This window comes from Lagopus muta, chromosome 8, assembly GCF_023343835.1.
Source record: "Lagopus muta isolate bLagMut1 chromosome 8, bLagMut1 primary, whole genome shotgun sequence".
NCBI lineage: Eukaryota > Metazoa > Chordata > Aves > Galliformes > Phasianidae > Lagopus > Lagopus muta.
The window spans coordinates 34,850,798-34,873,554 of record NC_064440.1 but is presented as its reverse complement, the minus strand read 5'-3'; the positions used below and the strand labels follow the sequence as shown (position 1 = coordinate 34,873,554).

The window sequence follows — 22,757 nt, the reverse complement described above, 5'->3', positions numbered from 1 at the left end:
GGATTGGGTGATCCTTTTCCAACCTTAATGGCTTTACGACTCTATGACACCCATAACATCAATGCTAACGGATCAGAAGACCTTTCCTACTCATTCATCATGAGGGTCACATCTGGAGGTCAAAGGCAACCCTACTTTTCATTCTTGAACATCTTGAAGGACTTTTTAGCTCAGACAATAACTGTGTATTTATAATCTAAATATCCTATGCATCGCAGTAACAGCGTACTGGCAGTATATCCCATGAGTGATGGACAAATCCCTGCCAGTGATGTTTCTGTCCTAATTGTAACCAGAGAGCAAACTAGATTTTCATTCTTCATGGCAAAGACTGAAAAAAAAAAAGAAAAAAAAAAGCCAAGATGCACAGTCCCTTCCTAAAGGACTGCAGATGGGGGACACATGCACTGAGTGCAGAGAAAGGGACAAGGCTGAAAAGACTTGTTTTCCAGAAGAGAGATACACTGGAGTAATCCATGATAAGCTGCAAGCATTGCAGAAAATTATAAGTACCTGGAGAGCAATGCAGAACACAAAGATGCAACAGCGATCCTTTGATCCTTTAATATCATTGCTATGAGATAGTACAACACATACTGGACAGAGTTATATTTGGTGTCTGAGACAGTCCTCCTGATGAGCTGCAATATGTCAGAACGTTACTGACTGAGCACCCATTCAGCACCTGACGAACTCATCCAATGGCCAGTTGGCTGTAAAGGAGAAGGAGGTTTTAAGGAAAGACCCACTTCATCACAGAATAGTTTTTCCTGAAAAAGAGAAGGAAATTGCATCAGGTTTGCTTTTCACATGTTGCATCCTAGCAGGGGTTGCATTTAGCAGGGGGTCGAAACTAGATGATCATTGTGGTCCTTTTCAACCCAAACCATTCTATGATTCATTCCATGATCCTTGAATCTTGATATTCCTCATCCTCCAATCTCATCCAAGAAAAGGAGGCGGGGGAGAAAAGTCGTAGCTCAAAATTTGCTTGCTTAGCAGAATTAACCAAACAGCCCAGAAAAAAAGGATATTCAACTTTACTGAATTGCTTATTTATCATCACAATCACATAATGAGGAATCTGTTTTGCATACGCAAAACACCACGTATCCAAAAAAGTCACATTAATTGCTAATTAACGTTTTAAAAAAAAGAGAGAGAGAGAGAGAGAGAGATAAACCCAGGCTCTGGGGTTTAGAAAAAGCATAAGCAACATAGTGGATACAAACCAACTCAGACTGGAGAGTCTCAAAAGCAGAGGTGGTTGAGGTTATAAGCAGGTGTATGGTCTTCTGAGAAATGCATTTGAATTAAACATGCACAAAGGAATCTGAGATCTGTTTTCCTAAGAGGACACGAGTGCCTGCACTGTATCTCCATCATGTTTGTAACCATGGCAATGTGAAAATTCTCTGGAAGTCAATTCTACAGGTCAGATTGGTGCCAGAAACAAATGTTCACACGTGGTAGTGACAGAGGGTCAGAACATATGAGGGCATGCTGTCTTCTCTCCTACCGCCTGTCATAAATGCCAGGTAACACCCAGAGCTCTGCAATCACAGGCTCCAAGGCAAAAGGAATACAATGGCTGCCTGTCATTAGGAGGTAAATGGGCTCTAGCTTTTGCTCTCAGAGCTGATCGGGATGTGGAGCTCATGCATTACACAAAAGATTCCCTTCTGCAGGGATTTCCCTTCCCTCTGATGGCTTTGTAATAACATGGGGGATAAAAGCTTCTAGTTCTGTGCCCCAGTAGAGCTATGCATGCTGCTGCACTGCTCCTTTTCTGGAAGTAGGAGAAACAAGGATTCAGTTCACTCTGAGACTGGGAACCTGGATTTCTTGGGTATGAGTGGAAGAGGCCCAATATTACCAGTCATTCTTTCACTGAAAGAGCCCTAACAGCCAAGGATGACAGTCTATTGACTTTGGCTTCTGCCAGGCCAACTGCCACCATCACATTCCAGCCAGCTATGTCACATGAGAACTCAGCCAGAGGATCATTTTAAGAAGATGCAGAAAACTCCAGGAAGAAATCACAGCCCTTTGTCTTTGTGCAGAAGGAATCCCGCTGTATGTTAAACAAAACACTTTCCCTGTGTGGTTAACGACAGCAAGAGAACTCTTCACAACCCACACATCTAATGCAAGCAATGACATGCTTTATTTTTCTGCTCAAGGAAACCAAGCACTGCTGGTGACTGCAGATATAAGGCACAGGTTGGACTGCACCTTGCACTAAAGGCTCATGGCTGGCAGAGCTAGATGTGTGCTATATCTAATCAGCGACCTTAACACTTGTTGCAGGCTCGGGTTGTTAAGCTGCAATAGCTTTGCACAGCAGCTGGCTCTCCTGCTGTCACTTGCTCACGTGCCTGAGTTATTTGTTGGAGAGGCCAGTCCACAGCACGACAAGTAATATTCACAGCCTCCCCAGTTCCAGAGATGCACTAGGAAATTAATCCAGAAAATCTGATTAGCACTTGTCAATGAAATAAGCTCTTTAGTCATTGGTGTGGTTCTTTCATATGCAATTTGATAACTCCTGGCTGGCAGCAGCAGGTCGGTAGGTCTGAACGCTGCAGACCTGAAAACATCCTTTATATAACAGTTGCATTGATTTTTTTTCCTCTTGAATATTTGGCACATTCAAATAAATAGAAACAGAGACAGAAAGCACCTGTGAGACCATTCAGCCTAGCTTCCTGTGTACAATCTGACACAGGATTCTCCTGAAACAATTCCTGTAGCCAAAAAGAAGAGACGATGTACTTCAGAAAATGATAACTCCAGCTTGAAACGTTCTTTCAGCAGCTTGCCTTAGCAATTCTTGCAGCGGTCAGTTACCCACACCATTGCATAAAAAAGAATCACATTTCATTTCTTACCTGAACTTGTCTAGCTTTGCCTGTCAACAGCAGGTTTATTGAGCTAGAGATGAAAGCCTTCTATTATTAAATCCATTTCCCCAGCCTCCTCCAAAATATTCTCATCTGAGAGAACACGCCAGATGAGCTACTGCTATCTCAAAGCACAGCACGTATTTCCTATGACCTAGCAAACATGGCCATCATAGATGGGCTTGCAATATTGCCTGCCATGTTCACACAGTTATTGAAACACAAGGAAAAAAAAAAAGTCATGAATAACTTCCCTTGACCTCAAACACGTGAAATAATTTTGATATGTGTTGGATGCAAAGCATATGCCAAAACACCACTGCATACCATTGAGGAAGTCCAAAAGCATTCAGAAAAGATCCCTCTAAGAGGAATAAAACCAGCACCTTTGCAGGCTCACGGCTAAACCAAAATAGCATACGGATTTCATGAAAGCATTTTTACAAAGACCTGACTTAACAAAATGACTGTGTTTTCCTTTCATGTCTATTTTCTATGAGAGTAGGGGCACGTCTCCTTCAGCACATGCAGATTTGCCACAGATATGTTTATGAATAACATGCTGTTGGTGAGTCACCACTGCTAAATAACATCTAAAACTGTTGTTTCAAAGGCAGAGGGCCTGAATTGAGCTCCACACATGCAGCATTCCATTCTGTAGTCAGTTTCTACAGGGCCAAACACCTGCTAGTGAGTGTGTGAAACCCTTTTGATTGCACAGACATAGTGCCCAATAATTCCTCTCCCTTTTCCAACTATTTTAAATCACCTTAGCATGCCCGAGCATGACATTCATTCTCTACTGCTAAAATGCTTTCAAAGACACTTGCCTTTTTTTTCACTCCATAAAATGGTCGGTAACACACCAGCAGAAATGAGAGCTTCTCCCACACAGAGCTTCAGAAGTGGGTCAGCTAAAGTGGTTTCTGTAGGTTAAGCTCTGCCAGCTTCACTGAATCTTGTGTACCTTTCACTATTATTCCATTACCTGAGCTCCAAACACCTCCATCACAGCTTTTCTACAACAAACACTTGCCCTGGGCAAACTGCTTCTCTGTTCTTTTGGATACCTTACTACTAATTTTTTTTTCTTCTTTTTTTTCTGAACTATGCAGCCTCAAGGCCCTGTTAAGTTAGTTTCAGCTCAAAGACATTTGAAGCTGGGAACAAGCTGTAGGTGGGAAGATAGTACTGGCACAAAGATGGCAGGTGACTTGCTCATCTCTATCTGTGTTAATGCCCTGTTCAAGCTCCCACTGCCAAGTGACACACCATGATTTCCCCCATAAGCAAGCCTCCGGTGCAATGGCTTTTAACATGCTCCCAGTCAAGAAGTATGTTCCCAAAGGAGTCTTTTATCCTGAGCAGTCTCTTTCCCACTCTGCCTCAAAACCTGCAAACTTAGCGTGCATAAAGTCTTCACTTGGAGCTGTACTCCAAGTGTACTGTTTTGTGGATGCCCCATCCCTGGAGGCATTCAAGGCCAGGCTGGATGTGGCTCTGGGCAGCCTGGTCTGGTGGTTGGTGACCCTGCTCGTGGCAGGGGGTTTGAAACTAGATGATCACTGTGGTCCTTTTCAACCCAGGCCATTCTGTGATTATATGATACTCACCTAAACTGCATTATTCAATCTTGCCAGGGCTAACACGATCAGGTTTATTCCAGTCGCCACTGATGCGGCCTCTTCCCCTTGATGAGAAGGCTTCAGAAACAAAAATGGAAAGAACATGGAGACATGCATGAGTGCTGCATGCTGTCAAGCAAGTTTCTTCAGCATTCTGCACATCAAGGCAACCGTAAGTTGGCACACAAGTACAGGTTATGAAAACACAAATCCATCAATTCTGAAAACGGCTGCAAGCTTATAGCTTCAGCATTGCCCTGTCTTGCAGTCCCATGCCTTCACCACTTTCTCAGTGAGAAGCACCCCTCCACAGTAACAGAAGCTGGATGTGACCTGAGCAAACAGCTGGCCTTTTGTATTTTCCTCTTTCTCAGACAGATGACTTCCACATGGCCAATGCAAATGGCAAACCAACCTGTGCCAGGAGTGTCCAGCATGGCAGAAAGGGCTTACCTTCAGAGCGACTGCTGCCTCGCTTGCTTGGGCCCGTCATCAGCATATGCATCATCTGTAAATTAAAGCAGTTTCTTCAAAAAGAAATTGGTACCCAATACCTTACCTGACTTTTAGTGCAGATACAGCCAAGAGAACAGGACTCAGAGAGCCGAATTAGTTTGTTCTAGCTACACAGGGCATCTCTTTGACTCATCGAATTACTGCTTTTAAAGCTCTTTATATTCTTTTTGTATAGGTTCCTATCACAGTAGTATGACCTCAACCTCAATCACAGCTCCTCTCCTACCCAAATACCACCAGCACTACATCAACATCATTCGCAGTGAGCCAACCTGAGATCCCTTTAACTGAGTTACAACCCACAGACCAAGAGCTGCAGTGCAGCCCTGTTCAGAAAGACTTTCTTTTTCATGAGCAATAATTCTCCTTAGCATTTATTCCTTAATAAATTTGTAGGAAATACATCCCCCAGCAGGAATATTGGCAGCAGCACTGAATTTTAAGTGACAGTTAAAGAAGACTTGCAGGAAGAGCTCTGCTTATATAAGCAAGTGTTTATAGTTAGTGCCCAATTAAATGAGAGTTACGCTTAACACAGAGGACAGACTGAACATGCAAAACTGCTGTACATATTTCAGTACTTCACACACTGTCTTTCTGCTCTGCAAATCAAGAATTCCTGTGGTGCATTTACTATCTCCATCTGAGAAGAGATTCTGAACAAAAGCTGGCAGTTCAAATAAAGAGAACATGATATGGAATCCTTCGCCACGTGCAGCTTCCAAAATCGAAAATGCTGCCCACAGATCCTCTGCCACCTTGCTTGTGAAACTAGCTTCACTCCTTGAATATAATCCTCAAGCACAGTATTCATTGCAGGCCTATGTTGTAAGTGCAGGCATACAATTTCAAGAATAAGTTCAAGGAAAAATTGGATACTGGTACAATCTGAAAGCAGCTAGCAAGGATTTACTGATTGGGTCAGCATTTAATCATATCTTAGAAACTGGATGAGAGCTCAAAAGTAAAGATGAGTGGATCATCAATCTCAGAGGAGCAAACTCTCTTCACCTATACTATGATTACATGCTCAGCTGAGGGATTTGATAACAGAGCCAGAATTTGTTTCTGTCTGTAAGATGTGCCAATCACTATTTTCCAGGCACAGGCATGGTGTATATTTCAATGGAGAAAGAGTGTCACGTTTGGTGGATGTGCCAGACTGTCACAGAGATTCACGCTCCATTCAGGCATCCATCGAGCAAGGTGAAGCCTCTCACAGGAAGGAACGTGAAGTTGGATTTCAAATGACAAACAGCTTTATGCTGTAAACTTCCAGTTGCCTCTAAATAGATGTCAGAAGCTTCCACAGCACAGAAAGCACAGAACAAGGAGGTTACCAGACATCTGAGTAAGGACAAGATAAAGACTCCATGGTATGTGCCACCATTGGGATGGAGTGTCATCTGGCAACGTGACAGCACACAGAAAAAATACTCAAGACTTAAATGACTGTTACATTTTGGGTGGGACACAGTGATGAACTATGGGCAAATTCCATGCTGCCTCACGCCTCAGCTTTTCCACTGTCAACGTGGGAACACTGCTAAGTGATATGACATGTGAAAGTCCTTGAATTGCTGCTTCAGAGTGTCAAAGCCAGTTGTAAAGATTCACTTGACACTTAAATACCTGACTTCTCCTTGAAAGAGGATAAGCAGAATTTTTATGTTCCCAGGTAGCAAAAAAGCAGTTTTTCACTTCCTTACCTCCTCACTGCTCATCGATTCAGAGCTGAATGTGCTCTGATGGCATCGCACAATAACATTCACAATCTGCTCACTGGAGACTTCCACAACACTTTTGCAGACTGCAGTTGGCTGTAACAGATAAAAATAGAGTGAATCTGGTGGAACAAAGCTACAGTGCAAAGCACTCCATAGGAGTTTAAGTGGGAAATCTTTACAGGGGGTTATTAATCAAATTCCAAGAAGACAAAATTGAAGCAACGTGCCTAACAAATTCTGGCAGCCAGGTCAATATATTCTAGCGGTGTATAACTTCACACAATTTATTGATCCATAATTGCATATTACCTGCATGAAGCTTTGAACCTGGTAGGGTTAGGAAAAATGTTCTCCCAAACCTTTTCATGGCTGTAGCATCACCTATCACGAACAGAAAATCTACCCAGGGCGATGCTGATGGCAGCTCCACCTCTAGAAGGTGAACAACCATTAAAGAAGCTGTCTCTCTGATTTGACACAAACTCTGGCAGAGCCTGCACCCAAGCATGGAAATCTGACATCCTCACATCTTTCATGCTGCATTGCACCAACAAGAAGAGAAACAGGACGTGTCTTCTCAATCACCCAACTGTCGTGCCTAAGGTGGGGCCACCTCCCTTTACATTCAATCTTTATGAATATGTTCAGCATACACATCAAGATGAACCAATTCCAGGCCTTCACTCAAATTTAATCTAATCTAAAACAGGTAGATCTAATCAGGTGCCCTCTGATTGGGATTTGAGGGAGGTATGGGATAGTGTCCATTTAGGACGCAGTAATAACTTCACAGCCACCAATCCCTCTGATTTGGAAGAAAACTTAAGAACATTCATCAGTTTTGTGTTGTTCCTTCTATGCACACAAAAGCCACTCAACTCAAGAGTAGTAATACCCAAAGAGACATCTGCCTCTCTCTCTGGTGCATAAACTGCCTCCAATGGCTGGTAGCACAACTCATTCTCTACCAGAAAAGCCTTTGTTCCACCTTTTCAGTGCCTTCCCAAAATCCTTCCTCTTCCCTAAACTCTGTGCCCAGGAAGAATAGGTGAACTTGGCAGTCATTCACAGAGGAAAAGAGACAAGAATTCGGAGAGTAAAAGAACTGTGGTTAATCGCCAAACCCTTCCTTGTTGCAACCTTCCAAACAGCATAACATCCCTACCTCACATCAACATGCCTTACTACATGCTGCAGCACAAAGCTGTGAGGATGCTGCACACCATCCTATACAGACTGCCAACTCTGTTCTCATCTCCTTTTTTCCTGACTTCTTGCCTACATGCATGGTAGAAAATAAATCAGGTCAAGTACCAGTTTTACCAGCCTCTAACTTGTAAAAGCAGCTATGCTTTCCTTCCAGGATTTGTTTGCAAGGCACACAGGCACTTTTATCTCATGCCATTCTAAGGCAAGCATCCTCTTGTTTCAGCTCAGAGCAGCTCATGTATTCCTCACTGGTCAGAAATAAGAGTTTCTCAACATGGCCCCTTCCCATGTAATACCCACTCTATTCTGCAGGTTGTATCTGAGCTTTTTTTTGTCTTCTGAGAGCCAATCAGTAGTGTTTCAACCCGTCCAGAGATCACCCTGCACTGAGGTGAGTTTCCCACTTACACCAGAGGCACTTACCACAAAAGGCCCTACTTTGAAGCCACATGTAAATGGGTCTCTTCCTGAAGCTTTTGTGCATTCTGTTTCACGAATACTGAGCTGCAGCTCTAGTCTATAATCATTGCTGTTCCACATGTCAACCTGGTAAGAGAAAGGCCAAATCAAGCAGAGCCTGGAAAGCAAATCACAAAACTGCAGAACATTGAGTTGGTGCAGCTTGTAGAGTCACTATTTGTCAGCTCCATATGCAGAGTGCTCGCCCAGAGGGCAGATGTTCAGTTGCACTGAATACCTCCATCAGATGGAATCCACATTATTTTATGCCCAAAGCAAAACAGTCAGCTGGAGGTATTTGAGAAACACCAGCTCTTTTCTAAATTAATTTTTGTGCTAAATCTTTAAGGATATCCATTGAAGTCTTCTATTCTAGGGGTGGTCAATTTGAGCTCCAAACATGCTTTTGATTAAAACTGCACGTACAAAGAATATTTAAAGCCATAGCTTTGTACAGTGCCTCAGACCACACTCTTCCAAGATGCATCAGAGAACTCCAACTAAATTTGCATTTCCAAGATTAGGCAAAAAAAAAACCAACAAAAAACAAACCACCAAACAGTTTTCCAAGTCAGCAAAGCATATTTAAGGTAAAGGATCTCTGTTGTCTGTGCACTCACATGTCTAACGTGGCTCCTGACAACACCATACAGGTTTGGCCCCCAAGACTGAGAATTGATCCTTGCAATAGAAGCATTGAGAGCCTCTTCTGTGACAGGGAGTTCATAATCGTACACTGGAAACCCTGAGGCAGACACACAGTTCCATTAGAACTCACTGTTTTTCTTAACTAAGCCATATGAAAAAGGACTGAAAAATTCTGAACAGCTTACCTGAACATGAGAAAACGCTCAGAGTGAGGACAAAAATCAAGCTCCTCATAGTGTGCCTCTCAAAATCCTCTCGCGTTTTCCCCATCTAAGCAAGAGTGTCCACTGCATATTCCTGTCTTTATATGCAGGCAGCCTTGATACTACATCTGACCTTCCTGCGTTCAAGCTCTGCTACAAACATTGCACTTTAAACAGAATTGATCTGAGAGTAAATATTTGTTGTCAGCTTTTCTCCATTTAGCAGTAGTTCTCTGATAAGAGATGGACTGCAGTATTTTTCCTTAGCACTGTGGTTAAAAAGAAGTGCTAGATACCTGATAGCTCCACAGGCAGTGGCAGATGTAGTCATTTTTTTCCACTTTTAGCCATGAGTTTTAGCCTGAAAGCGGGTGAGACAACGCTTTCCTTAGTCCATTACCAACACTTTTGTGTCCCAGGCACAACAGAAAGCACTTTGGAACTGGAACCCCCTGATTTCCTAGGAACAGAATGGGAATCCACGCACCAGGACACGGCTGACGCCATGACCCATCAGGACTAAGCACTGAACACATCCTCCAGTCACAAGGCACAGAGCAGACTCCAGGCCCATTTACCTTATAAGCCCTTTGCTAATTAGCACACACCTGAAGAAGTCCCACATTGCCCTGACCTCTTTTGCCAAAGCAGAGCCCAGCTAACCAAACAAGTGCCTGAGACCACTTGGTTTCCCCCATCAGATCCTCCTAATGCTCAGCACTCGCTCTCTGCACACAGATGAATGGGATTTTTGAAAAATCACAAGGTTTCTTCAGTGTGGAAAGCTTTGTAAAGAATCACAGGGACAGGGCAGACTTGACACCTTAGCATTTAGCTAACTAATGCCGAGCTGCAAGTTGTTCTCTGTATCCTGTCCAACACAAGGCATTCAGCACTTGCTGGTCTCACTTTCCAAGTGCAGGCAACATATCTAATGGCTCTACCAGACATTCTGTCCTCCACTGCCAACACCAATGAGAAGACTGGACAAGGCTGCTTTGGGAGCCCCACACTGGGCACCAAGAATTGTTCTTCCTAGTGGGGTTCAGGCCCAATGCACATAGTCAATAAGAAGATCCAGAATCCATGCAAAGCCTCTATTTTAATTCTGAGTGGAGTCAGGCCCTTGGCGATCCTTCATAAAGCAAGCACACCCCAAACAGAAGTGCAGTTATTTATATAGTGCTGTTTACAGAACAATTTCCCTTTTCTAATCGCTTCTTCTATTGCAACTTCGCTGCATGTGTGTATTGTGGGGCTCAAAGATTCTAGATTTGGGATGAGGTTGCTGCTGTCTCATTTTAGCCTCACCTCAATACTGATGAGTGCATTTTTTAATACGCAGTCAGGCCTTAATGAACATCACTTATAGGGCCATTCCTCATCCTCCCTTGTTTGCTTTTTTGCTCAATTTTCCCCATATTTGTGATTGATTGCTTATACTTTCTTGACTACAGGTTGCCCCTTTGAGACTACTGTGTCTACTTGCTTGTCCTTGGTGGACTACATTAGGATTAAGGTAGCCTTCAGCATCCTATCAATACTCAGCAATGCCAATATCACACCTCCTTGCCATTCCTCATTGCTGCATTCATAACTTGTGCTGTAGAGGTGGCTACATATTCTTATTTTTGGGAAAAACCTCCAAATACTTGCAGTCAAAAAAGGAAAGCTACTCCCATCTTTATTCAAAGCAAGTCATGTTCCAAGCAATGCTGAAAGAACAAGCAATTCATCTCCTCCTCAGTCTGGGCTTTGCACTCCAAAAGTGATAAATAATGATGTTGCAAAGCTAAGCCAAGCAAAGTCATCAGAAGAGTTCCTCCTGTCCCTGGCTCTCACCAGGGATATCTTCCAGATGAGCCAAATGCAGTTCACAGCTGTGACAGTTCAACAGTGCTCACAATCCAACACCAGCTCTTACTTCAGAGCGTTGCCACAGTTTATTCATCTTTCCTGGACGAAGGACACAGTTGTCAGGAGCTCCTTCCTTCTCACAAGAGGCCAGATTGCAGGATGGCAGACAACTGCAAGGCTGCACATTGGAGGAATCTGACTGTTTGCATGGCAGATGGGTGGATTCTGGTAGGCAGCACTAATACTGAAAGTACTTTTGGACAAAGACCTGTAAAGGCCATGTAGTTGTAAGACATGATAATAAACAACTGCCCACGTGTGGGCCTTGAATGTCACTGGATTCAAAAGTCATGCTACAAACAAGGAAAGGGCTCATGTGGCACTTGCTAAAAGTGCACATGAAAACAGAGACCGTGCTAGAAAAAAAAGCCATGCCTGCATGGGGGGGGGATAAGCAGAGAGTGTAAAAAGGGAAGCTTATCAGAGCCACGTTACAGGGTAGTGCCACACCAGATGTGTGTGCCATCCCACCCAAGCTGTGATGTGAGTGCATCTTTCAAAATGAAGTTGATTTTTTTGTCAGCCAACTTAAATTTCAGCATTGGGAACATGATCAAAATACTGACTGAAACTTCATCAGAAGTCAGAGCCTCCTCTGTACATCCATTCTCCTTGTCCACTGCAGCTACAGAGATTCCCTCCAAGCTCTTGGACACACTCATCTGTAGCAAAGCCTGCCCTTCTTCTTTTTCAGATATCCTTAACTGCTCTCTGTGCCATAGGAAGGCCAATAATATTCCTCCCCCTACAGCCAGGACAAGGCACCACAATGCTGAAGATTTAAACTGAGCTGGAGATTCAAGATTCTTAAGAGAGCCTGCTGTGTCCTGTCCAACTGGGCAGAGAGTGTTGAAAACAAAGTGGGCAGGGGGTTGAAAACAAGCTGGACATATCTCCAGAGAGTAGAGATCAGCGGATGATCAGGACGATGGGATTGAGTGCACCCTCAGAAAGTTTGCAGATGACACCAAGCTGGGAGTAATTGCTGTTCTGCCAGAAGGTAGAAAGGCCGAACAGAAGGACCTGGATAAGCTGGACTGTGGGATGAGGTCAGCTGTGTAAGTTTCAACAAGACCAAGTGCCAGGTCCTGCACTTTGGTCACAACAACACCAGGCAATGCTACAGGCTTGCCAAGCACCTTAGGGCAGGGAGATACATCCAACTTAGCGCACACTGAAAACAGTTACTCACCATTTAAGAAAAGAGAACATCAGAGTTATTAAACTTCTCCTGCATGACTGTTTTCAGACCACTTTCACTCCCAGCTGTTCCCAGACTACTGGGAGAACAATCATTCTGAAATTCTGATTATTGCAATATACATTTTCATTAAAAATGTAAATTGTGCAGCGCTGCTACATCTGTACTCTTGAAAACAGTCCAAACACCATATCAGCCCCCCAGAAACTACTCCCCATGGCTTGTTTCCTGGCAGATAAAAGTTAATGATGTCTCTCTAGGTAAAAGAAAAGCTGGCTATTTGCATTTTTTTTTTTCCTTTCCTAGCTCTGGCACTGGCAAAATCAAAAGGCTCCCTAAAAGTCCTTCTCTGTGGTTAACTTGTTTCTCATTATGCAGAAGCCTAATTGCTGTATTGACTATAGGCGATAGCAACAGGAAAAAGTCTTCCAGATTTTGCTCAAACTAACAAAGACTTTGAGACCTGAGCCATCGTTCACAGACACCAACAGAGACTCAACTTCAACTCCCTTTGGATCTTGTTTGCCCCTGGAGAAACTAGGAGGCAATGGTACACCAGTGCACAGTCCATGGGTTGTCAGAAGTTATTCAGTTCTTGCCCACTTGGGTCAGCTGGGATGGAGGAGAACAAGTCTTTCTTTTTTCCAATTTCTCCAATTGCCCACATACCCTCCTGAAATGGTACCCTATGCCACGCTGGCTGCATTTCTCTGTGCCATTCTCAGCTTTCTCTTAAAGCACTAGCAAGACTGAAAGATTTGATGGCCAAAAGGACAGTGAAGTGAAAACAAATGAACACCGTGACACCTCAGCTTCCCACACCCACAGTGGGAATGGAAAGGACGGAAACAGATCCATCTTGTCTGTTCAGATTTTGCACTCTGGAAGTTTCATGTTTTGCAATATCTGCTCTAGTTCCAGGGAACTCATTGAGCTGTTCTGTCTCAGGACTGAAAGCTGTAGGAAACTGAGCTCATCACAACAATTTACAAAGATTAAATTCAATGAGTGCATAGAGGCAGTGCCCAAACCTCTTTGCACTGTAATCCTAAGGTGCACAATCCATGCTGGTCTAAGAAATACAGCCTAAACCTGCGTGGTTCTTACTGTCGTTGCTGTGGACTTTGAGAGTGAAGCAATAGAAAGCACACATTGCAGCAAACAAAATCTCAACACTGCACACTGGGTGGCTGCTCTTAAACATCACAGCCTGCAGCAGAACTTCAGAGGTCTCTCTTCGTTCCCTTGAGCCTTTGAAACATTAAATATTTATATTTCCTGTTTCTGCCAGCTCAGCAGTAATAGTTCTTATGGGGTCACTGGTAAAATGCTGTAGTTGATGCAAGACAAACTTTACCTCCAGCCTCAAAGACCATTACCTGGAAAGCCAAAGAAAGAGAGATACATCTTCCTGGTTTTTGTTTTGTTTTTTACATTTTGCTGACCATACTGATAATTTTCAAGGTTTTTTTCCTCATCCCAAACATTGTACATAAGAGTTCATCTGCAAATATCTGCCCATCAGTTCACCATCAGCTTCCAGCAGAGCTGAGTAAATATTTCCAAGTGAATTCTGTGTTTCATCACTTGCAAGCTCTTCTAGGTGCATGACTATCTCATCAAGTTTATTTTAATGTGCAGCACGCTGTTTCAAATCACATCTTGCTATACTGGGTCTGTCTGAGATAGAGTTGGTGTTCTTCACTGCAGCCCACATGGTATTGTGTGTTAGTGCATTAAGTTTTGCAGTTTCACTTGAGCACAAATGCTAGGGCTTACTAAACAAGCTGTCACAGCAATTGTTTCATCCTGTGTAGGGGGGGAGACTGAAGCTAGCTGGTCCTGTGGTCCTGTGCTGTTGTGTCCATTGAATGTATTCTCAGAAGACAACCTGCTGTTGTCACAGCGGCTGTCCCAGCTGAATCCTGGACTCTCAGGAGAACCTTGATTTGCTGTTAATCCCTGCTCACTCTCTTAACACTCCTCAAAAAAACCCACAACCAAACAACCAACAACATAAAAAACACCAAGCCAACCCCCCCCTCTTTCTTTTCTGGAGAAGTTTAACCAGCAAGGAAGTCTACTGGGCACTGTGGCAGCCCCATTCTTGCTGCAGGGCTCCATCCATCCATCCAAAGCCCACAAACCTCTTTCAGCCACATCCATCTCCTTTCTGCAAGGCAGCAGGGAGCCAGGCGGGCTCCTTCCTTCCTTCCCCTCCTGTCTCTGGAGGAGATCCCCACTCCTCCCAGTCCTCAGCTGGGGGCCATGGCTGAAGGGAGCCAAGCTCAAGGCTTGAGTTGTCCAAGGATTCATTGCCACAAAGGAAAGGCACGCACACACACAAGGTGGAGAAGCAGGAATAGGTATCCCAAGCATTTTGTTCTTTCAGACTTCATCTCGATGTTACATTCAACATTTCACAAAGGAATTATTCACTATGAGTCCTGGCATGTATCCTGCAGGTTTTATAAATTAAAGTTATGTACAGAAAGCATATTTTTCACATCCTAGATATGCAAACATCACACAAGAAATAATTTCTAGAAAGTAAATTGATGTTAATTATTTATAATGTGATTCTACATACCACAGAGTATTATGAAGGTCTTGCTGAGTTCTTCCTAATCCTTTTTACAGGAAAATACTGAAATCTCCATATATATAAAAATCAGGAACACTACTGTTTGTAATGCTCTATACCCCGGGACAAAGCAGGCTGTACAGTAACATCAGGAAAGGTCAAGCAGCAAGAAATAATTAGTAACCCTTCTGTCAAGGCCTCATCAGTTTTCCCTGGAAAACTATTGCTTTTACAGAAAAAAACAGAGCAGCTTCTGCAAACAATGAAGCAGGACGATCTGGAGTGTTTTCTGGTATGTAAGAAAAAGGGGTCAGATTTAAAGGTCTACCTGCAGAATGCATGCGTGTACTGGCCTCTTTGATCAGCTTGCTGTACCTCAGTCAGCTGCATCTCAGAGGTAGAAACATTCCCCCAGAACATCCATGCTTTGTATCCTTCTGTTGCCCCGCTGTGCTTTTTAGCCAGGCAGTAAATGGTTCTCTTTGCACTAGATGAGTTGATTTGCCATAGGAAATGTTCTGCTTCCAGAGAAATTCTCTCTCCACCTACCTAGCTGTGTATGTCCTGCCTTCATATATTCTGCCTGCTGCCCCTCAAACCAGCTGTATGCCATGGTAAAGCACGTGGACTAAAGGTGCCATAGTGAGATAAGGAAAACTAAGTCTTCAGAATCAAACGTACTGGGTGATTGCTCCTAGATGCTGGAGATGAAGATGGATACATATTGCGAGGTAAATGAGGGGCATTTGGAGTGGTTTCCCTACAGCTGGTAATGCACCCAGTTATATCACACAAATGCCACACAAATCAGCTGCTATTTTAGAAAGAAAACAGCAAGAGCAGCCAGAGCATAGCAAGTATAACAAAATTTAAAGCTAGCCAACAACCTCTTCGCAACTTGAAATCCACAATGCAAACATCTGCAAACAGATGCTTGAAAGAAAAAACAAATTACAATGCTCCAATCCCACCCATAGAAACAAGTAAGGATTATACATGAGGCGTTTCCAAAGTATTTCTGTATGAATTACATCCTTTTCACGCAGGATTGTAACAGTTGATTTTCTGCATTGCTAGCTACACAGTTACAGGTAGAAGAGGGAAGTTCATCTGCAGTCCCAGGTAAGGCTGTTGGACCTGAGATGCCAGCATTACAGACTTCAGCAGATAGGCTGTACATGAAGAGATGGCTACTACATGAAGGAGAGGAAAGGGAGATTTATTAAGACAAGCAATTGGTCACTAAAGGAAACCCATGAATAGATTCCTTCAAGTGAAATTCAAAAGCAGAGTGATTACAGCAGCAGCAGTACGCTTGGAAGTAGGAGCGAATTTTAACAGAAGCTGATAAGAACTATCTTCTGTCATTGAGTTTCTGGGAAAGCAAGGGAAAATGAGCTTGAGTAATGCAGGAGTTCTGACAGGAGAGAAACAGTCTTAACGTTTTACCATCGTCATCCAACAAGGTGAAAAGGTTGTCTTGTTAAAAACAGAACTGAGACACTGACACTCTGGTGAGTTGGTGACTGTTTGCGTGGTGGTTTCTGCCAGCTTTGAGATTCTTGGTAAATCGGAACCTGTGTGAGCAAAAGAAAAATTTTAGAGTTGAGATCGTAGATTTGCTTTCACCCTCATTCCGTCCACTTGGAACCTTGGATGTCTTGCAAAACACTTTGAATCAGTGAACTCTCTGCATCACCTAACATCATAGAATCATTTGATGGAAGGCACCCCTAAAGGCCACCTGGTCCAGCTCTCCTGCAGTGAATAGAAACACCCACAGCTCCATCAGGTGCTCAGAGCCCCATCCAGCTTGACCTTGGCCGTCTCCAGGGACGGGGCACCACCAACTCTCTGGGCAACCTGTGCCAGTGCCTCACTTGTTATGTCTTTGCAGATGCTCACATCCAGGATGTCACATAGACATTTTAGTGGGCATGAGCTGGAAAGGGACTCCATCTTTTCAAGACACTGACTAGTAACAACCAGAGGTCACTCCCAGTAGCTCTGACATAAACAGGTTGGAAGGGCCTCCGGTTCTGTCCACCATTCTGAAGACAAGACTAAATATACCTAAAACACTGTAGGCAGCTTTTAGCCAAACTGGGTTTCCAAAGCTCCCAAAGCAGACTGCTTCATGGCATCACAAGTGCTACTGCTCAAAAACATTTCCTGTCACTTAACTTAGAAATGCCCCGCTGTGAATTAAGCCTGTTGTGTGTATGAAGAATGTATGGTTTCCTTCCTCCTGAAACTTTGATCTGAGCTAGCCCAGTTTTAAGCAGGGTTTGGATCAAAGTGTTCCTTCCAACCACAACTATCCTACGATACTACAGCAGCTGAAGATAACGGTCATCTTCTCAGTTCTTTCCTAGGCTAATTAATTCCCTCCTTTCTAGATTATGCTGTTAAGACTTCCAGTCACTCATCACTCTTTCAAACACTCTCCCAGCCACTCTATCATCATCCTTGAAGCTTAGTGCTAGCCCTGGATGTCGTATGTATCTAATGTCCCAAACTGCAGTTAACTTTGATCTGACCTGGTGCTGTTTGAGCAGCTTGGATGAGATGATCACCAAAAGTCTGCTATTCTACAACCAAGAAAGCAGAATAACTACTCTAAACCTCCGCAAAAATTGTTAGAAACCATGGAAGAAAGTTATGTTCTTAATTAATTCTAGTTGGACTTCCAAAAGCACATTAGTTTAATATCACAGATAAATCATTCAAGTCAGAGAATGGATTTAAAGAGGGCTTACCCTGCTCAGATAGCTGCTTTTCAGTCACATTCATTTGATTTTGCTGGAAATCTCTTTTAGGAGGCCTTTCAAATCAGAGAGCTTAAGAATTAAAAAAACAAGTCAGTCTAATTCATTCCAGCAGATGACTGCAGCTCAGGTTGGTAGAAAGTGAACAGGAAAAGCAAGCAGTTTTAAGTACCTTTAAACAACATAGAACAAACATGCCCGAGAAAATGCCATACAACATCAGCAACAACGAGCATAAAACCCCTAGTCTGAACTCCTGCTTACCTGGCTACCCTGCAGGTGCCAGCCACTAGTTAGATAGCAGTAACTGACTGCTCTTCGTATTCAGTAGTCACACCATGGCAGCAAATGAAGCACTGTTAATATTGCTTTTCACACAAAAGTAATGCTAATAAGTAATATGAGATACAAGCAATTGCCTTGCAAAATATTATCTCAAATACAATAGTACTTGAAAAGACTCTTCCAATTACAGTTTTCAGCTATTCAGTTAATGCAGTGAGCCCTAATACATATGTAATTTAGTTATTTAACAAGCAGGCATCAAGCAGCTAAAAGCTCCAAACTATCTCCCATCTCCTTTTGCTCCTCCAAAGCAGAGATGGCTGATCAGTGTATTTTTGTGGACCCCACATTGTTGTGTTTTTTTTAATATCCCTTTCCTTTAACACCTGCAATATAAATTTGCAGAGATGCCAAGCCAAGGAATAGTATCTAGCACCACAATTTAGGGAGAGCAAGATCTTATTCCTTTGGGAAGTCATTGGGATGTTTCATGGGAAAAAAAAAGTCACTTTGGAGAAAACATCCTCACACACGCAGCTGCCTTCAAATTCTACAGCAATGCAGATGCACTGTCAGAGAAACAACAGCATAAAGGCCATCTTGAACAGCCCCAGAATTGGTATTCATTAGGTAACCCTGACCAAGGCCTTTGGCAGAGATCCCTGCTGCAATCTGGCCTAGAGGCTGAACTTGATAGAAGATGTATTTGAGAAGGATGTATTCTGTGTAATGCTGCTTCTTCCCATCAGTGTTTCAAGGGTCATATAAACAGCTGAATGCTGCAGTTTTGTGGACAGTTGGCTTTACTGCTGCCCATCCAATCAAAGGTACTGCAAAACACTTCTCCAACGCTATGCATGCATCTTTCTACTTCATTTTCCAGCACAATATGAAGCTACATACAGAATCAAGGGTGCAAAGGAGCAGGTTAAAAAAGCACCACGAAAATGGGATCCTGGTGGTAGCAACAAAGACGACAAATGATTCATTTTCCAAGTGAGCCACTATCTGCTTTATCAGACACAGGCACATCCCCCAGAGCAGAATGAAAAACAAGTACCTTTGCATCCAGTTGTCTGAATCGATGCACCATCCTGAAAACAGAGACACAGAAGAGAGGGCTGAATCCAGATACTAAAGAAGTCTTGGCTGCCCACCCCATCTACTCCTCACTGGCCAAAAAGTGTTTACCTACCCTCAGTAAGCATTTACTGCAAATTATTTTACTACATTACTACTACTAAATTACTACATACAAATTATTCTTAATGCTGCACTTTTACATCTTTCTTGTCAAGACTCTTCAAATTTAAAACATGACCTGTTGTTTTTAACACGTTATCCAGTGCTGAGTCTTTCTGTGTAGACTTAACATGTTCATAAAATGGCAACATCCACAGCAGGGATAGAGTATGGAAGGCTTCATTTTTTCCCCATCTATTCTGTTTTTTCCCCATCTATTCTTATCAGCTCTTCTCTTACATTTGATTTGGAGAAATTCTGAAGCTCTTGGAAGCTGTCTACAAAATTAAGCCATCACACATAGCAGGTAATGTTTTCTAGCTGTTTTCTAGTTTTATCTTTCCCCTTATACTATTAGTCTGAAAATGCTGGGATTGATCCCAAAGATAATCAGTGCATCACAATTTGGTAGTCTAAGCATTTTACCAACCAGCCCAATCAACTATTTCTGAAGCCAACGTGCAGCAACTAATAGAGAGGGAAAAAAAGAATCATCATCTTATTAAAAAAACCAAAAGGCAGCTTTATACTGGGTTTATTTATTGAGTTCATACTGGGTTTATCATATACACAATAGTTTGTAAAAATGTAGAGCTGCTGAAAACTTGGGATCACTAAAAATACTCAACAGAACATTAACGGAATGAAGACAAAGAAGGCTAGACATACTCTTCTGAGGTATCGCTGGCTTTGGTATTGATTTTGACCAGGTAATTTTCCTTCATGACAGCTTCCCATGACAGAATTTCATTGTCTTCATTTTTTGAGCCTGGGGAATGTATGTAAAAAAACAAAAATACAGAGAAAACATCAGATTCGGTCCATTTGTGTCCCTACTGACGAGATGCACAAAGACTGGCTTAGTGCTTGCTATTACCTTCCCTGCATAGAGAACATTCACAGCCCTGCTTCCACCTGAGAACGTTTTGATCAACATGACCCTAATGCATTACAGTGCATGCTCCTGGCAATCACAATTGGTTAAAAACAGCAACAAAAACAAACAAAAGTCTCTCTGATTTTTTTTTGAGTCTTTGTTAGTGCTTTGTGAAACTGCAGCCATTCCACCAGGCATAGGAAAGTTCCTACGTGGGTGTCAACTTTCTCTTTGTATTCACTGCTTCTGCATTTTCCTATAGTGGATTGTTAAGAAAACATCTGTTAGGAATGTGTATAACCTACCATTCAACTCAAACATTTCAAAATGCTGTAATACTGACTTCTCTTAAAAAGCATCTCCTGCTGATGCTGTAAATTAAACAATGACAAAGAGCAAGACAAACTTGGAGGCATCAAAGTCCTCTAGGATAATATTTCTGCACTTTATCTTGTTCCAACTGGATTAGCCCAAACCATATGGGTCCTAATAACGACAAAATTCAGCTAAGTTTTCCCCTTCAAAAGCCAGCATAAGGCCTGTACATCAATTACAGACACCCTTATCTGTTTGCAACTCCAGACCAACTGCAGCTCTCTAAAGAAGCACCAAGGTTGATGTAACCTCAGGAGCAATTAATTCAGTCACAGAGGTGTGCAGCCAAGAGCCAACAAATGATTTCAGCCCTGATTCCTCTACACAGCGCAAGTCAATTCAGTGCTTTCTCTGTGCAGTTCTCAGTTCCCATCAACATGTCAACTAAAGTGACATTCTGGCTTTAATTAATTCTTATATTTGCTGTCACTACAAGATGCACAACTGTGAATCATCTGTGCAGAAATATCTGTTAAACAACCTTCCCAGAAAGGGAAGTGGACAGCCAAGACCATTTTAGTCAGCACTAAGGAATTTTATAGCCCTAAGATATATAGCCTTTGTCCTAATGAAGTAACAAATCCTGCCTGTGCTGCACGGCAAAAGTCAGGATGCTGATGGAGGGAAATAAGTCTGTCAATTAGCTCAACTTATCTCTCCTCTGCTTCTAAATGGCACTTAATAATTGAAGACATTCCACTAGTTGGGGGAAAAAAGCTTGTTAAAACAATTCATATCTGTGCTCTCTGATAAAGGAAATAAGGGGATTGCTAGGGGACTAAACCATTCCTCTGCTTTTGGGGTGGTTTGTCCACTTGCCAGAGGGCCAGGAAAGTCTCTGTAGTTCATTCAATCACATGCTAGCAGATGGAAGAGCCCATGAAGAAAACAGCTGTCAGGCTGCCCTTGCAGCTAATAGCTGTATCAGCTGGTAGGTAGAAAGGGAAAAAGAAATTCCAGGAGGCAGAGTAGTAATCAGAGACTAAGGCCACCTCCTGTACAAGTTACCTCAACATTTAGAGCATACCAAGTCAGGCATCAGTGCACTTGGGAACGGTGCAGGAGGAATGCCCTACCAGAAGCTGACCAGAAAAAGTTTATTTTAATTTCTTTGTGCAGAACATGCAGATGACTTTCAGCAGCTGCAGCCTCTGAATGAATTTATTCAGTGCTCTAATACACACACACACACACACACACACACACACACAAACAACTTTTGAAGCTAGCAAGCATCACAAGCAGTCCTAAAATGATACAAATAATTTGAAGACTTAATTGATCTTAACTGATGCACATTAAGTAATTCTGCCCCGGAAGACAGGAAAGCACTGGATATCTGCACAGTACTCAAGTGGAGCAGGTATCATGGTAGAACTCAAAAGCTCTCTAACCAGACCAAACACAAAGCTATTGAGGGACAGTGACTAAGAATCACAACAAAAGCAACATTTTTGAAACCTCCTGTTAGAATTTTAGCATGTTAGCAGTATGATTTCCCATACCCTAAACAGAGCACAACTTTGGGCTGAATGAAGATCAGAGTTGATGAAGATCAGAGTTGACAAGAAGCTGAGGCTTTGATTTGTATCTTGTCAAAAAGATCTCCAGTGGCTTTGCATTTGATGGAGAACACAAATGAGCTGCTCTCCGTTTCCACTCCATCCACCTCCTCGAGGTTCTACTCTGCCCTTGAGTATGTCCTGCCCAAAGTATGTGGCTTAAACACAGCACATCATGAAAGAATTGCAACGCATCTGCCCCTGAGCTGACTTTCAAGGAGGAAGAAACCATCCTACTCACAACAAATAGATGGCTCTTTACTTTCATTCTTACAGCAGCATTTAAAACATTTCCTCATCACCATGAATATGTAGGCAAAGATGACAAAAGGGAAGGGGATGGTCAAGCGACTGCAGTACTCCTGGACCAAGAAGTAACGCTGGAACTTCCACACCTGGTCGTTGTTCTCTTGCACTGATCCAACAGTGTAACTGACAGGCAAAGGAGGAGAAAGCACAGGTATCATTAGCTATTCAGCAAGGAACTCAATCAGAGGCAAGTTACAATATTTCTCTTTATCGTACTAGGCCGTGTTTTTGTAAGGTCATCCTGGAGCCAGTCATTTTCCCTGGTTACAAGTTTGTGTAATCCTTTGTTGTGTTGGCGTCCCACATTTCATTTTTCTCTCTGATATGATGTGAGAGTAGAGAGCATG

At 42.8% G+C, this 22,757-nt stretch overlaps 2 protein-coding genes across 18 annotated transcripts in view; both read right to left on the bottom strand.

The window, feature by feature from the left end:
• Window positions 1-539: 539 nt before the first annotated feature.
• On the bottom strand, window positions 540-9,435 carry SPP2 (secreted phosphoprotein 2). 3 transcript variants are annotated; one of them, XM_048954278.1, is made up of 7 exons: window positions 9,273-9,435; window positions 9,060-9,184; window positions 8,404-8,526; window positions 6,754-6,864; window positions 4,982-5,036; window positions 4,517-4,606; window positions 540-713 (listed from the first exon to the last, which is right to left on the bottom strand). In XM_048954278.1, the coding sequence occupies exons 1-6, from the start codon at window positions 9,355-9,357 to the stop codon at window positions 4,527-4,529; spliced, it is 579 nt and encodes a 192-aa protein (XP_048810235.1). In that variant the 5' UTR covers window positions 9,358-9,435; the 3' UTR covers window positions 540-713; window positions 4,517-4,526. The 3 variants fall into 3 exon arrangements, with proteins under 3 accessions (XP_048810235.1, XP_048810234.1, XP_048810237.1); XM_048954277.1 differs by having other exon boundaries at window positions 540-770; window positions 9,273-9,434; XM_048954280.1 differs by lacking the exon at window positions 540-713 and adding an exon at window positions 2,146-2,453.
• Window positions 9,436-14,656: 5,221 nt separating this feature from the next.
• TRPM8 (transient receptor potential cation channel subfamily M member 8) overlaps window positions 14,657-22,757 on the bottom strand; it is a 111,143-nt gene continuing 103,042 nt past the window's right edge. For 8 of the 15 annotated variants that reach the window (XM_048954199.1, XM_048954195.1, XM_048954194.1 and 5 more), the window contains 5 exons: window positions 22,343-22,533; window positions 19,957-20,056; window positions 19,106-19,139; window positions 17,752-17,832; window positions 14,658-16,569 (listed from right to left, as the gene is read on the bottom strand). In XM_048954199.1, coding sequence (XP_048810156.1) covers window positions 17,782-17,832; window positions 19,106-19,139; window positions 19,957-20,056; window positions 22,343-22,533 — 376 coding nt within the window. In that variant the 3' untranslated portion in view covers window positions 14,658-16,569; window positions 17,752-17,781. Of the gene's footprint in view, window positions 16,570-17,751; window positions 17,833-19,105; window positions 19,140-19,956; window positions 20,057-22,342; window positions 22,534-22,757 lie in introns of all 15 variants that reach the window. The other 7 variants (XM_048954204.1, XM_048954206.1, XM_048954205.1 and 4 more) reach the window with 2 other exon arrangements.